The sequence below is a fragment of the Talpa occidentalis genome, unplaced genomic scaffold, assembly GCF_014898055.3.
Source record: "Talpa occidentalis isolate TD23 unplaced genomic scaffold, MPIMG_talOcc4v2.1 talOcc4.3, whole genome shotgun sequence".
NCBI classification, from domain to species: domain Eukaryota; kingdom Metazoa; phylum Chordata; class Mammalia; order Eulipotyphla; family Talpidae; genus Talpa; species Talpa occidentalis.
In genome coordinates this window covers 146,409,477-146,423,182 of record NW_023603184.1, presented here as the reverse complement: position 1 = coordinate 146,423,182, position 13,706 = coordinate 146,409,477, and the positions used below count along the sequence as shown (strand labels likewise).

The window sequence follows — 13,706 nt, the reverse complement described above, 5'->3', positions numbered from 1 at the left end:
AACCCCCACTAGTGACCAAGAGTGGATAAAAATTTAAACAAGAACCCCAGCCTCCCCACTACCACCTCGAATTTAGAAACCAGGGACGGGACCAGAAGCTAGCATTTGTTGTCATCTGCATGCAGCTTGGCATTTCTTTAGGTCCAGATAACCAAGGAAAGGGGAGGATCTAAATTTATAGAGGAAACCACCCCCTCAACAAGAATTACATTTTTTTAATATCAGTGACTCCTGTCCTTATCTACTCAATATATACAAACTAGTGGTTGTTAGGACAGCTCCCCAAGAGGAATGTCTGCTTCACATCCTCACTTTGATTATCTAATAAACCGGAGAATTTTATCTTAGTAGCATAACTCACATATTACTGATTTACATATAACATTTAGTATTGATTCAGTGTTTCATAATATAAAATGTTAGCAAAAGTTGCTTACAATCATGCCTTTTATCTGTGTGGCATCTTCTGCTGTATGTAATTCTGATCTTTCAGAGTTCAAGTTGTCTTTGCCGGGCATCACGTGTTTAGAAGTCGCTTTCCTCTTCTGAGGTTATCTTTTAAATCAAGTACTTTTATGGCTTCATTTCATATTTAAGCCTTTGACCCATCAGAATTGTTACAGGAAAGTAGGATCCAGGTTAATGTTTTGTCAAGACTAACCAGTTGTTCCATTAAGAACCCACGTGTCCCCCCTCACCCCACCAATTTCCCTATATTTAAGTCAACTTCCAGGCCCTCCCTAGTTGACCTTTTCCTTGGCCACCAGGCACTCAGCGCTGGTAACTGTAGCGCTCATTCCCTTCTTCAGCGTTTGGCTATTCTCTGGAATATGCCAAATAAAAGAATTAATCCTGCTGGCATTTTAACGGTACGTGCATTGCATTCAGGTTAGCAAAGGTAACAAAACCCGAGTTGTTGTAAGATTGCCTTTGGAGCCCAGAAAGAGGGTGTCTGGGCTTTCGGTCTTGCTGGATAGTAGGATGGCCCAGGGCGCAGACTCCCATCCTCCTGCCAGGTCAGGACCTGGTCCCCCTGGGCATCCAGTAAGCCAGGCTGTGGGCAGCTCCCACCATTTCCTTCTTGGTAGGATGTGACCCTGCGTCTTATGCCAGGTCTCAGCTCAGATTCCCCTAAAATGCTTACTAACTGCCCAGAACTTGTAGAGAACATGACACTGTCCGGGCACTTAAAGGCCAAGCAATAATGATATCATCTTCCGTGCAGAACCCAACAGGGAGGTTTGGAGGCACTTAAAGGCAGCACGACCTTGGACTGATTACGTAAGCTCTCCCAGCCCCTCCTCCGCCCTCACCTGCAACTCGTGCATCTGCTCAGCTCGGCTGGGGAGGATGGAGATGAAGGAGACATCGCCTGGGCTGAGCCAGGACACAGGCCGCTTACCACAGTGTCCCCAGGCACCCCCTAACCCACGGCCCTGCAGCCTGTAGGGGTGGAGAGCCACCCCCACTGCCAAGTCAGAGTCAGAAGTCAAAAGATTTTTATTGTTCTACAGACACTTCTGAAAAGATCTAACTGAGAAAATATACAAAGCATTTAAGGTTCATCTCTAGAGAACACCGCCTGGCTGGAGGAATCCAAGTCCTCTTTAGGAGTCGGGGCTGAGACGGGTTAGCGAACCCTCAGTAAAAACATGCAAAAGTGAGAAGGGGAAGGAAAGAACACGGCGTCCCCCAAAGCAGAGGGGATGGAATGAGAGAATAAGAGGGGGCAGGTGCACAAGTACCAGGTGTCCCCCCTCGGGCTTCTAAGGCAGCTCCAAGTTGGAGAAGGCCGAGCCCCGCCCTCAGACAGGGCCCAAGGCGCCTCTGGGTTCAGTGCCGGCCAGGCAGGAGCCACCTTCTTCTGCCCGCGGCCTGCGGGGACCCCCTGCTGCTCCTGGGGAGCCTGGGCGGGCTGGTCCCTCTTCTTTGGTTCCACTCAGACAGCAATTGTGCTTGACTTATCCCCAACCCCCAAACTCCTGCTGAAGGCACTGACAGGTGTCCCAGGGAGGCCCCCAGGCCAGCCCCTTCCCTTGTGCTCTGGGTGGGTCCGTTCCTGGGCATATGCCCCAGAAAAAGTCTTCTGGGGCTCGCCCAACTGTGCAGGTATTTCTGAGACCCACTTCATATTCTGCACCCCCAGCCCGCCCCCTCCCCCAGGACCCCCTATGTCCGCCCCTCAGGTTGCCAGTGCAGCTGTGGGCCAGGCCCTGGCAGACCCATTTCAAGATGGTGGCCACGTAAACATCTCGGGGCGTCCCTCACGCCCAGACCTGGAGGTCCGCAGAGGTGGGGCCTCGAGAGGTCAAGGTCTGGTACGGGGAAGCGGGTGGGGCGGGCGAGGACTCGGAGACACTCACATCTAAGGAAAGGCGTCCAAAGTACAAGCTAAGCGCAGGGAAGAGGCCAGAGTGGCAGGAGAGAAAGGAAGGAGGCGGGGCCCGGAGGCGAGGCTTCACACCACCCCGCAGATGAGCGTCTCCACCACGAAGGTGTTCTCGAAGTGCCGGATGGCGTTGCAGTTCTTGGCTGCTCGCTTGTTGATCCCTGGGAGGGAACAGAGAATCCCGGTGAGGCCGGTGTCCTGGCCCAGAACGAGCTGGGCCTTGACCACAGCTGCAGAGGCTGAGGGGGACCACCTCCTGCTGTGCGACCTAGGGGTACTCCTTAACCTCTCTGTGCCTCAGCTGCCTCGGCTTTAAGAAGGGCACAGAGTTCCCAGCAGCGCCTGGCACACAGCATTAGCCGTGACCACGCTGCTCTCTGAGCTCTGGGGATGGCCCGGCTACAGGACGGGCGCCACCAGCGGACAGCCCGGGGTCAGAGCCAGGGCGGGGGGTGGGTGCCACCAGGGACAGCCCAGGGTCAGAGCCAGGGCGGGGGGTGGGTGCCACCAGTGGACAGCCCAGGGTCAGAGCCAGGACGGGGGCCTGAGTGGGCACAGCTGGTCACTCACGCCTGCGGGTGGCGCGGCGCCGCAGCCGGTAGGTGTCCTTCCCGCTGCACAGGTGGTAGATGAAGGAGCCCAGGGCCTCTTTGTCACTGACGTGCTCCGTGACCACCATCTCCTCCTGGATGATGTATGTCTGCGGCAGGTAGGTCCCCCTCTGCAGAGGGGGCAGTCACAGAGGGGTCAGTACCAAGGCTCGCCTCCCCCAGTGGCCATCTGGCTTCCGCTGCCGGGGCCCCCTCATGTCACATGCCCACCTCCCTTACCCAGACGCCCCACCCTCGCCCCGCTGCCTCCCCCAGGCACCCCCCATTTGTGCTAGTGCCCATGCCCACCCTGCCTCACAGGAGCCTGTGCACGTGGCCCCCCTAGGGGCACACCCCCGTCTCTTCCCTGCACGGCCGACAGGCACGGCTGTGAGCGCTAAGGACGCTGGATTCTTCCTGGGTGAGGGAGGCAGAAGCATGGAGGGTACAGGGGGGCAGAGGAAAGCAGAGGCACTGACTCCCACAGTGTGGGAGAAGGGGAGGGAGGAGGGAGACCAGCCCCTGGGCCAGCACCTTTGCTGCGGGAACCTTCCGCACCCCAGGCCTGGAGGAGGGGAGGCTGGGAGGGAGGGTCAAGCTGGACAAGCCCCCCTCACCTTCACGTTCATGAGGAGTTCCCAGAAGTTGCGAGGGGGCAGCACGATGGTGGTGTTGAGCTCGATGACATAGCACTTGTCCAGGGAGATGTCGTGGTAGGCGGTGAGGCCCTAGGCGGGGGATGGGGGGAGACGTCGGTCTCTGCAGGCGAGGGTCTGGCCCCGGTGGCTGAGGCACAGGCCCCGGTGCAGTGTGATGCACCCCAAATTCCTAGACATCCAGGTGGCTCCCTTTCCCTGCGCCTCTCCTGGTCTGTTTGGGGGAGGTTCCCTCCTTGTGAGGGTGTCAATGCCGCAGGTGTCACGGGGGTTCTCCTGAGTTTACAGTGCTGAGGCTTGGGGAACACGGTAACATCCCAATTTTGCATTTTATCAAACCCGCAAGGCCTGGCCACCCCTGTGGGTGGTCTGGGATCTCTGACAGAGGCCCTGTCCCAGGTACCCTGGGGACAGCTGTTGCCGGAATGTCCAGGTCTGGGGAGAGGCCCACGAAGCCATGGGGAGCCCTGGGGTGAGATCCAGGGAGCCGGCGTTTCCCCGGCAACCGCAGTGTGAAGGACGGTCACCCCTGGTGGGGTTCTGACTGGGCAGGCGTGCCAGGCGCCTTCCGGATCGCTGGGCTTGCTCTAGGTCTCGATCTGGGTGGCATCCCATGAATGTGGCCCCTGCACCAGGTGCAGGTGCGAACCTGGGGGAGATGCCGGCACAGAAGCACCTCCGGACAGGGAGCCAGGCCTGGCCCGGGACAGCCCCGCGTGCGGCTGTCGGAGGAGAAGCCAACCCCGGCGGGCTCCTGTGCTCAAGCGGTCGCCGCGGGCAGCACAGCCTTCAAGCCCGGAACCCCCACACCCAGCGTATGGCACAGAGTGGACCCAGAGGGCGCCAGTTCTCCTTTCTCGGGAGTCTCGGAGGAAAGGGGCTCTGGGTCCTCCAGGCCCTTTGCCCTGCGCCGCCCCCCGAAGCCCTGGCGCCTCACCCGCTGGAAGTCGTGGATGATATCCGCAGGGTCGCCCCCCCCAAACTGAGGCACCGGCACGTTGATGCGCTCGTAGTTCTCCTCCAGGTAGATCTTCACGTCCTCCTCCAGCTCCATGCGGGTGCGCAGGTGGGAGGACAGGGAGTCCTCGTAGAACACGCCGCAGTGGAAGAAGTTGTCTCGGGCCAGCTGCGCAAGGCGGGGAGGGACGGACGGACCGGTCACGGGTGCCCCGGGCACGCCCACTCTGCCCAGCCGCCCCGTGCCGAGGGCCGGGGGTGTGAGGCGGGACTGCAAGACCCTTTCACACCCTTTCACAGGCTGAGACTGGGGGGTCGGGGAGGGGCCACAGGTCGGAGGGCTCCTCAGTGGATGACCTCTCAGGGCCTCAGTTTCCCCATCTGTAATGAGGTTACCGTCTCTTCTGGTCTCTGAGTCTGACTGTGAAATGGGGAGGACCCTGTGTCCCCGACAGGGGGACAGACAAGTTGGAAAGGGCAGGGCTGGGTGGGAGGGCCTGAGGGGCAAACATAGGAGCTCTGAGTCGGACAGGCTGGGGCCCCTGCAGAGGGGAGAGGGTGCTCCCCATTTTTCCTGCTCCCCTGCTGTAGGGCCTGCAGACCTTGGGGGGCCACAAGAGGTGGGGGTTGCTGAGCAGCCCAGTTAGGTCGGGGTGGAAGCACCATGCTAACTCCACACCCAGCCATCAGCTTCCCGGGCCCCCGGCCTCAGCAGCCAACCTGGTTACCCCATCCCTCAGGGAAGGGGCGCAGTGGGAGGGGGCTGTAGGCTGGCCTGTTGCAGGCAGACTCCCCCTTTCCGGGGACGTGCCCGGGAAGCCAGATCACCCACCACACATGGACCCCATGAGCCAGACCTCAGGTCCCAGAGCTGCTCTGCGGTGCCCCCACTCCCTGGGAATTGGGGTAGCAGCAACAGAGGGGGCAGCAAGAGGTGGAGGGGCTTTTGGGGGAGGTGGGGAAAGGGTCCCACGCAGAGAGAGTGGGAAGCGGGCCGCGGGGGTGGGGACAGCAGGAGATCACAACGAAAGCAGAAGTGCCAGCGTGTGGGCCCGGAGGCTCCAGGGGAAGGCCCATGGAACACAAGCTCCTTGGGAATTTCCATCACGGAACCACCGGTGACAGATCAAAGCCCAGCGCCTGACTGGGGGGACGGCACCTGCGCCAGAAATGACTGGCAATTCCCAGCCCTGGCAGCTGTGACAGTCCCGCCCAGGGCGCTTGCGCTTATCCTGAGTCCCCTTTAACGGGACTCCCTGCAGTCCTGAGCTCGGTGGCACTGCCTGTGCCCCAGGTGCCAAGTTCTCCAGCTCAGGGCCAGGCTGGCTGGGTGAGCAGATAAGCGGGCACACGAACTGTCTCTAAACGCCCCGCCCGCCTTTGCTTTGGACCCCAAAGGTCAAGCGTGGAATGGAATCCTTAAAACCTGGCGAAGGGCCTGGCCTCTATGGGGATCGTGGAGTTCCCGGTGGGTGACGCCAGGGATGGGGAAGCCAGCCTGGAACCCGGGCCCCATCCCTGACAGGCAGGGGTGCACATTGGAGGGCCAGGTGATGGATGTCCTGTGACGGGGAGGGCTGGCTCCCCTGTCCCTGACAGGCAAAGTGCCCAGTGACCCCAGGCAAGTCTGAAAAAATGGGTCAGGACCCTTCCCCAGGGCCTGGGGAGATCAGAGGATGGGCAGACCCGGGTACCTCCCCGACATGGGGGCACCTCTGGGCTCCTTGGGGTCTCTCCCATCACCAGCCCCAAGCACCCAGCTCACCCCCACCCCCCCACAAACTGCTTCCTCTGTAGCTACTACCCTTCTAGGGCCGCCTCCCTCCCCACCCCGCCTCACCTGAGCCAGGAAGAAGTATCTGTAGATGTAGACGGAGGCGAACACCAGGCCCATGAGCAGCACCACCATGCCCATCGACAGGTAGCACACACCGCCCACAGAGCCCCCCTTCTTGTAGCGGTGGCAGGGGGGCCGCTCCTCCTGGGGAGGCAGAGCAGAGTCAGCCAGGGTGACAGACATGGCTTTTGTGAGTGCAGCAGGCCTGGGAACCAACAGGCTCAGGACCACGGGGCAGGCTGGGGCAGGCTGGGAGTCACTGCTCTGGGAAGTAGGGAGCCACGGAAGGCTCTTGAGCAGAGGAGTGGTAACATAACTGGACACGGGTGTACAGGGTAGACTGCAATGGGGTAGCAGGAAGGGGTGTCAGACTCTGCCAGGGACGTCATGGCGGGGAGTGGTCACTGACTGACGGGGATGGCGCTCTGGGAGGCTCGGGGTCTGGGCACGGGTTGTCATCTCCCTCTGGTCCACAATGGGCACAGCGCCCAGCCTGCCCGCAGCAGCCATGGCCCCGCAGCAGCGACAGAGGGCACGGCCAAACAGGCCACCAGGAGTGGTGCCTGCAGGGTGACATCTGGAGGCTCCTATAAGCCAGGCCACTGCTGCCAGGAGAGAGGTGGCCGTGGCAGTGGCAGCAGGGAGGCCAGGGCAGGACGCTGCTGGGTAAAACCTGTTCTGGGAGCTGGACCCAGGTTTAAGACAGCAGCCGCGGGCTGCCAGGAAAAAGCCAGTTGACGGGATCCAGCACCAGGCCACACATGCCAGGGCTGGCAGATGAAGGTGCCAGCGTACAACTCAGGAGCCCGGCCTGTGTCTAGGGACCAGGGTGCAAGGCTCCTGGCCAGACCTCCCGTCTTCCCGCCTGTCCCCTCCACCCAAATCCAGGCCTGCACCCACCCAGGGCCCCCACCCCAGCTAAGGCTGTAGGAGGGAGGCTCCGGCAGGTGCCTGTTACTGTCTGCGGAGCCCTCTGGGCGCTGCACACCCCTTCTCCTGCATCCTTAGACTGAGACATGGCTCAGGTCCAAGTTACCCAGGACAGACGCGTCTCTCCGCAAGAACGGGGGGCCCACGTGGGGTGGGGCACAGGGCCCGCTGTGTCCCTCAGTCCTCTCTACCCACCGCGCTGCCCCACTTAGAGCACATGGGGGTGTGGGCTCTGGGTCTCGGGAAGCCGAGTCTGGGCAGAGCAGGGGACTCCCCCCCACGGGGCTTCCCCACGGCCAGGAAAAGGACAGGAAAGCCCTGCAGGACCCTCCCCCTCACTGGACACACGTATCACCAGGCCAGCTGGCCCCGCAGCCTATGCACTGCAGGATGGAGACAGGATGGCGAGGTGCCCAACCCACCTGCTCCCCACACCCCATGCCCGGGTCTGCCCTCAGGGAGCTTGCTGGGGCCTCACCAGCTTCAGCCCCGCCGCAGGGGTTCTGGGATCAAGGCCAGAGAGGCAAGCTTGAGACACCTGCCTGGCTGGCATCTCCCTGGCACCCTGGGGCTCCTGGGGCAGCGGCTGCTGGCACACATGCCGCAGGGGCCGGTCAGGGGATGGACGGGGCTGCCGTGGCTCTGACTGTCCAGGGGACTCCCAGGAGCAGCACGGGGCAGCGACAGTCCGGCCCCACAGCTGCTTGTGGGAACAAGCCCCCCAGGAGCTCCTGCAAATGCCTCAGAGGGGCAGGAGTGCTTCTGGTCCCCCAGCCGGGAGCGGGTCCGAGAGCTGCTTCAGACTCAGTGAGGCCCCCGCACCGGCGGTGTAGCCTGCGCTGGGGCGAGGGGCTGTGGGTCCCAGAGTTCAGATCCAGAATCAGGGGACCGGGGTTCTCTTGCAAAATGTGGACAGAAGCTCCCCGGCAGGGCTTTTGTCGGGATTAAAGGAGACAAAGCATCCGAAGGCCCTTTGAAAAGGATAAAGTGCCGGACAAAAATAGCATCTCTGCATCGGGGAGCCTTCTTTCTAGGGCCACCCGGGGACAGCTGTTGAGGCTGCACAGTGGCCACTTTTCTCTTTAAGGATAAATAAAAATAAATAAAACAATGGGGGGAAAGTCAGCCAAGCACAAGGGCACACCCCGGGGCCTGCTGCACAAGTTCACGGACAAGGTCAATGGGTGCCACAGTGACCTTCTCCTGCTTCCGCCGGGCCCACGGGGCTGGGTGCTGGGGGAGGGCCCGTGGGGGGGAGGGAGGGTGGAGGAGGTTGGGGGAGGGGGAAGGCGGGGCTTGAGTGGCCACAGCTGACCTGGAGAGGAGGCCAAGGTGGCTGACAGTGAGGAAGCCTTTACCCAGGGCCCCTCCCCCATGCGACTGAGTCCACACCTGTCTGTCCGGGGGTCATTGCAGAGGCCGGGGATCCCCCACCTTCCACCCCCTGCACTTACCCCCTCCCCAGTGGTTGGGCCTAACAAATGGCTTCCAGCCTCACCCTAGCCAAACCCCTTGGTGCACACTCCAGGCTTCCTCCCTGCCCCCTTCCCAGCCTCACACCCCTCCTACCCCCCAAGGATCCAGGGCAGCAGCAGCGCCAGAGCCTGCCAGACAAGAGGCTCTCAGGACATAAAGCCTCACAGTGGGGAGGGCCCCACATCTTGCCCAAGTCTGCCCTCTTTTGCTTCCTGGCCCCACCACTGCTGTCCAGACCCAGGCTCCCTACCCTCAAGGCCGGGGAGAGCAGTCAGCCTGGCCAGCAGTCAGCTGGCCGCCCAGCTCACCCTGCAGAGGGCCTCGGCCAGAGGGCTTCACCAGCTGGGCTGGAGACCCAGGGAAATGCCCCGCAGACAGCACCGTGGACAGTTAGTGACATGGGGGAATTCCATGCAGAAATAAGAAAAATATTGCAGTTTCCAAGGTAACTGGCTTTCCTGAGCCCAGTGCCGGTGCACACCGTGGGGGCATGGGAGGGGGACTTCGAGGGCCTCTGAGGTCCGCCTGCTTCACTGAGGCGCTTTTGAGGGGAGTTAAAGCCCGGGTCCTCCTGCTCCTGCCCCCAGGTGGGGAGACTGCCAAGGGGAGCATGAACTAAGCAGACTGGGGGTGTCCCGCACCCCTGGGTGACAAGGTCCAAATGAACTGCAGTGGGGCTGAACCTCAGCTGTGGCTGCCGGGAGGAGGCTGACCGGGGAGCCGGACGCCTGGCCTCCCAGCATCACCTGCTTCCCAGCAATTTTCTTCTCCAGGTTGTGGACTCAGAGGCAGGGACCCCAATATGTTTGCTCAGAAGCAGTATTTTGTGTGTGAGAGAGGGGCCTTATTGGGGGGTGGGGGGCAGGCAGAGTTGAGTCCAGCCGCAGAGGGCAGCTGCTGGGGTTGTGTCCTGGAGCCCCACCCTTAGCACCTGCCGGGTGAGCAAGTCAGCATGGAGCCCTGAACAGCCCCGTCCCTCCCTCCGCCCTGCGTGCCCGGGAGGATTCCCAGCCCCTGCCCTTCCTGATAGTGGAGACTGGAGACTCCAGAGAACAAAAGCTCCAGGCAGAGCAGAGGCCACTGGGAGGGCCGAGTGGCTGCAGGGGGTGGGAAGCTGGGCTGCCCTGATCTTACCATAAACATTTCTTTCTCGCCAAGAGAAACTCATCCTTCCTGGCAGTGGGGAGACAGCTTTGAGACACAGGCCACGGGAACAGACAGGAGGGAAACACACAGAGGCAGTGAAGTCGTGGTGGCGTGTGCCCCATGCCAAGCTGCTGGGGGAAGGCCAGGGCAGGACCCAGGGGGTCCTCTCAGCCCAGGCCCTGGCAGCGGTGGGAGCTGGGGTGGGAGGACCACACGCCAGCAGAGCCACCCTCCCCCAACCACTCCGGAGTCCAGCTCCTCCTGCCAAGGGCCAGAGGCCAGGACTGGGACAATGAAACCTGATCCCCAGGTGTGCAGGCTGGGGGAGGGGTGACACGGGGCCTTTCGTCTAAGGCGCGAGCCAGGGGGATGTCTGCCTTGGCCAAGGTCTCCCTCCGGCAGCCCCAGCCTGAGTCTGCGAGTGGAGCCTGCGTGTGCGTGCACGTGGGTGTGGGCGCGCAGCCCGCAGAACAGACTGGGAGTCGGGAGAGGGGAGCTGGGCTGAGGGGCAGGGCTGGCCAGCGGGCCTCCAAAGGGGTAGAGAGACTGCGGGCCTCTGACCAGCCCACTTTCCAAGCTGGCTTCTTGCCAGCTGCCCCGCGGCCCAGGTTTCCCATTATCTGGGCCTCCATCACCACGTGGGGAGGTGGGCGGGCCCAGCTGGGTCCCATCCCGGCCCTTCCCAGCCCAAGGCGGCCCTTTCTCCGAGCAGCAGGTCTGGAGACAACCCCCACTCTGCATCTGAACGTCTGCTCAGAAGCAGGGGAGCCGGCTGTGAAGGGGCTGCTGTCAGCGCCCCCCTCCCTGCACTGAACATCCTATAGCAACAGCCAGGGGGGCAGTGCTGACAGGCACCCCAAAGCATCCCGTGGCCCAGTGGTCTCTCCACGGCCTCCACTCTTCTTTGTGAGTCCAGTTCAGTGACCATGAGGGGCTCTGGGGTCTCCCCCCGGCCAGAAGACACCTTCAATAAGCCTCCCCCCTACATCCCCATCAGCACGGGTCAACCCCAAGTCCTGTGCAGCTCCAGGCACCCCTGCTAACCCCACACCTTCTCCTGGGGTGCCCTAATAAATGCCCAGCGACATGGGCGCGTGCTGGGCACCTCTGGGCTCCTCCAGCCCTGAGCGTGGGCTATGTGCCCCCCCAGGCCGCAAGCAGCTCACAGCAGCCCACTCTCCAGGCCCAGGGCCAGGCAGGCAGCTCCAGGCCAGCACGCAGCCCCGCAGGCCCCTCTGCTGGCAGATCCGAGAGGGGCTGGGTCAGGATCCTCCTCCAGGGGCCAGCGCGGCGGCCAGCGGGAGGGCAGGGGGCCTGCCCGACCCGGCGGGGAGCAGCACAGGCTGTTACGCCAGCACGGGGGGCTGTTGATGTTTCCATTCACGCTGGGGGGGGAAGGGCAGGCACCGCGGGGCGCCGGGGCTGCGCGTCTCCCCCGCAGACCCGGGGCAGGGCGGCTGCCCCGACTGGCCACGCCTGTGACTCGGGACCTCGGGAGGGAGTCAGACCCGCATCTCCCAAGGTCGGCGCCGCCCTCCGCCTCAGGGGCGGGGCCTCCCCTCTGCTCCCCCGGGCTGCGAGGTTACCTCTGCGAAGGAGGGGTCCCGTGCAAACTTGTGAAAGAGCCCCCGCCTGCGCTCCCGGGGGGAGTCCACAGCAGCCCCCCAAGCCGGCCCGTGGCGTGATGCTGCCCAGGGCGGGCGCGCCCCCGGGGTCCTCCTACTCCTGGGCAGGGTCTCTGCTCCAGCCGAGAGCCCCCCACGCCCCCCCAGGCTCCTCTCCTGCAGCCCCAGCATCAGGGTTCGGGGCGCCCCCGGGCAGCCCCTTCCCCCAGCCGCGGCACGGCTGCGCCCGGCGTGCGCTCGGGGAGGGGCCTCGGCGCCGAGGAAGACCCCGCGGGCCGCAGCGGGAGGCGCGGGCGCAGCGCCCCCGAGTCCGCCGCCAAGGGGGCCGGGGGAGCGCCCCGAGCCGCCGGGCAGGGCTGCGCGGACGTTCTCGCCCCGGCACCGCTCAGCCCGGCCGCGCCCGCCCCGCCGCCACGCGTCCCCGCGCGGCCCCCCCGCCCCCCCAAACCCCCCAGCCCCCCCAGCCCCCGGGCGCGGCGTCCGCGGCGGAAATGCCTGTCTCCCGGCGGGGCGGGGCGGGGGGCGCCGAGGCCCGCCCCACAAAGCCCCGCCGGCCCGGGCGGCAGGGAGGCTCGGGGCAGTGGGGCGCCCTCCCCGCGGGGTGCAGCCGGGCGCGAGCCGGGAGAGCCGCGAGGGGGGCGCGAGCGCGGGGGGACGGGGCGCCGGGCCTCGCGACCCGCCACCGGCGCTCGGGCCCGGCCGCGCCGCGGGGCTGCCCCGGCTGTTTCCATTTCATCCCCCCGGGGTCCCCCAAGTCAGGCGCGGCCCGTCTCGCCTTCCCCGCCCCCGGGGCAAAGTCCCCGTCGTTGGGGCTAGGACACCCCACTCCCCGCAGGCGAGACCCGCAGCCACGCGTCCAGCGCCCCCCGCCCCCCGCGGCCCCCCGCCACTGCCGGAACTTCCCGGCTCCCGCTCGGGGGCTGCTCCCCTCGGACGGCCCGGGCGCCCCGCACCCGGCACCGGCGCTCGGACCCTCCCGCTCCGCGACCCGCGCTCTCGGCCGCCGCTCCAGGAGGGGACCCCAAACCCCCCAATGCGGGGTGCGCGCCGCTCGGGACCCCCAGCCCCGCTCCGCCCGCCCCGCGCGCCCCGCGCGCCCCGCGCCCCCGCGCCTCTCACCCGGGCGGGCGCCAGCAGGACCTCCGCGGCCGGGGCGGGCGCCCGGGCCGACGCCGCGGCCCTGTCGGCCTTGTCGGCCCTGTCGGCCTTGTCGGCCTTGCCGCCGGCCGCGGCGGGCTGGAAGCTGATCTTCACCATGGCCGCCCGCGCCCCGCGCCGCCGCCCGCACCCCGACCCGCCGCGCTGCAGCGCCGGAAGTTTGGCTCCGCCGATCCCCGCGCCCGGCCCCGCCCCGCCCGCCCCCTCGGGGCCCGCGCGCCGGCGCCCCCTTCCGTCCGCGGGGCGCGCGGCTCCGGCTGGCGGGGGGGCTGCTCGCCTCAACCCCCGCCCCCCGGACGTGCGGGCGCGGACCCGGCCCCGCCCCGGCCCTGGCCCCCCCCCCCCCGCCTGCGCCCCGCGCGCCGCGCCCCCCACGCCCAGGCTTTGTCCGCCCGTGTTGCCAGCGCGTGCGGCTTCCAGACGAGCTCTCCATACCCGTACCCCAAGTCACACCCTCCTCTGGGGACCCCAGAGCCCCCACTGCCTGCTCCCAGGACGCCCCTGTGGCCGTCCTGGCTGGGGAGGAGACGGAGGCCAGGAGCGCAACTGCTCGCCGCACCCGGCGGCCCCGCCTCTCCTGCTCCATCGCTGTCCTCCCCGCCGCGCTGCTGCAGAAGCTCCCGGGGTACCCGGCGCGCGAGCCCAAGACCCCGGGGGGAGAGGAAGGAGGCAGCCCGCGCTCTGACTCCCTTCTGGGGCCCCAGCCGCTGAGTGAGGGGCCGCGACACGCGCTTCTTGCCCCCCCAGGAAGACCCCGGGGGCTTGGAGTCCACTCAGGGCTCTGGGACTGAGAAGTGTCGCAGAGCGAGGGATCCGTGGCTGGGGCATCTCTTGGCACCAAAGTCCTGGATCTTCCCTCTAAGTCCCCCTGGCAGACTGGGCCGGGGGTCGCTCCCAGCCACCGGCTCAGCCTTGGGCTACGTGCAGCCTCAGCTGCCCGGC

General features: G+C 65.1%; 1 protein-coding gene across 1 annotated transcript; it reads right to left on the bottom strand.

Moving 5' to 3' along the window:
- Positions 1–1,469: 1,469 nt before the first annotated feature.
- On the bottom strand, positions 1,470–12,885 carry ITM2C (integral membrane protein 2C). Its single transcript, XM_037524197.2, has 6 exons — positions 12,726–12,885; positions 6,433–6,573; positions 4,573–4,761; positions 3,597–3,707; positions 2,960–3,110; positions 1,470–2,550 (listed from the first exon to the last, which is right to left on the bottom strand). The coding sequence occupies exons 1-6, from the start codon at positions 12,861–12,863 to the stop codon at positions 2,459–2,461; spliced, it is 822 nt and encodes a 273-aa protein (XP_037380094.1). The 5' UTR covers positions 12,864–12,885; the 3' UTR covers positions 1,470–2,458.
- Positions 12,886–13,706: the final 821 nt, after the last annotated feature.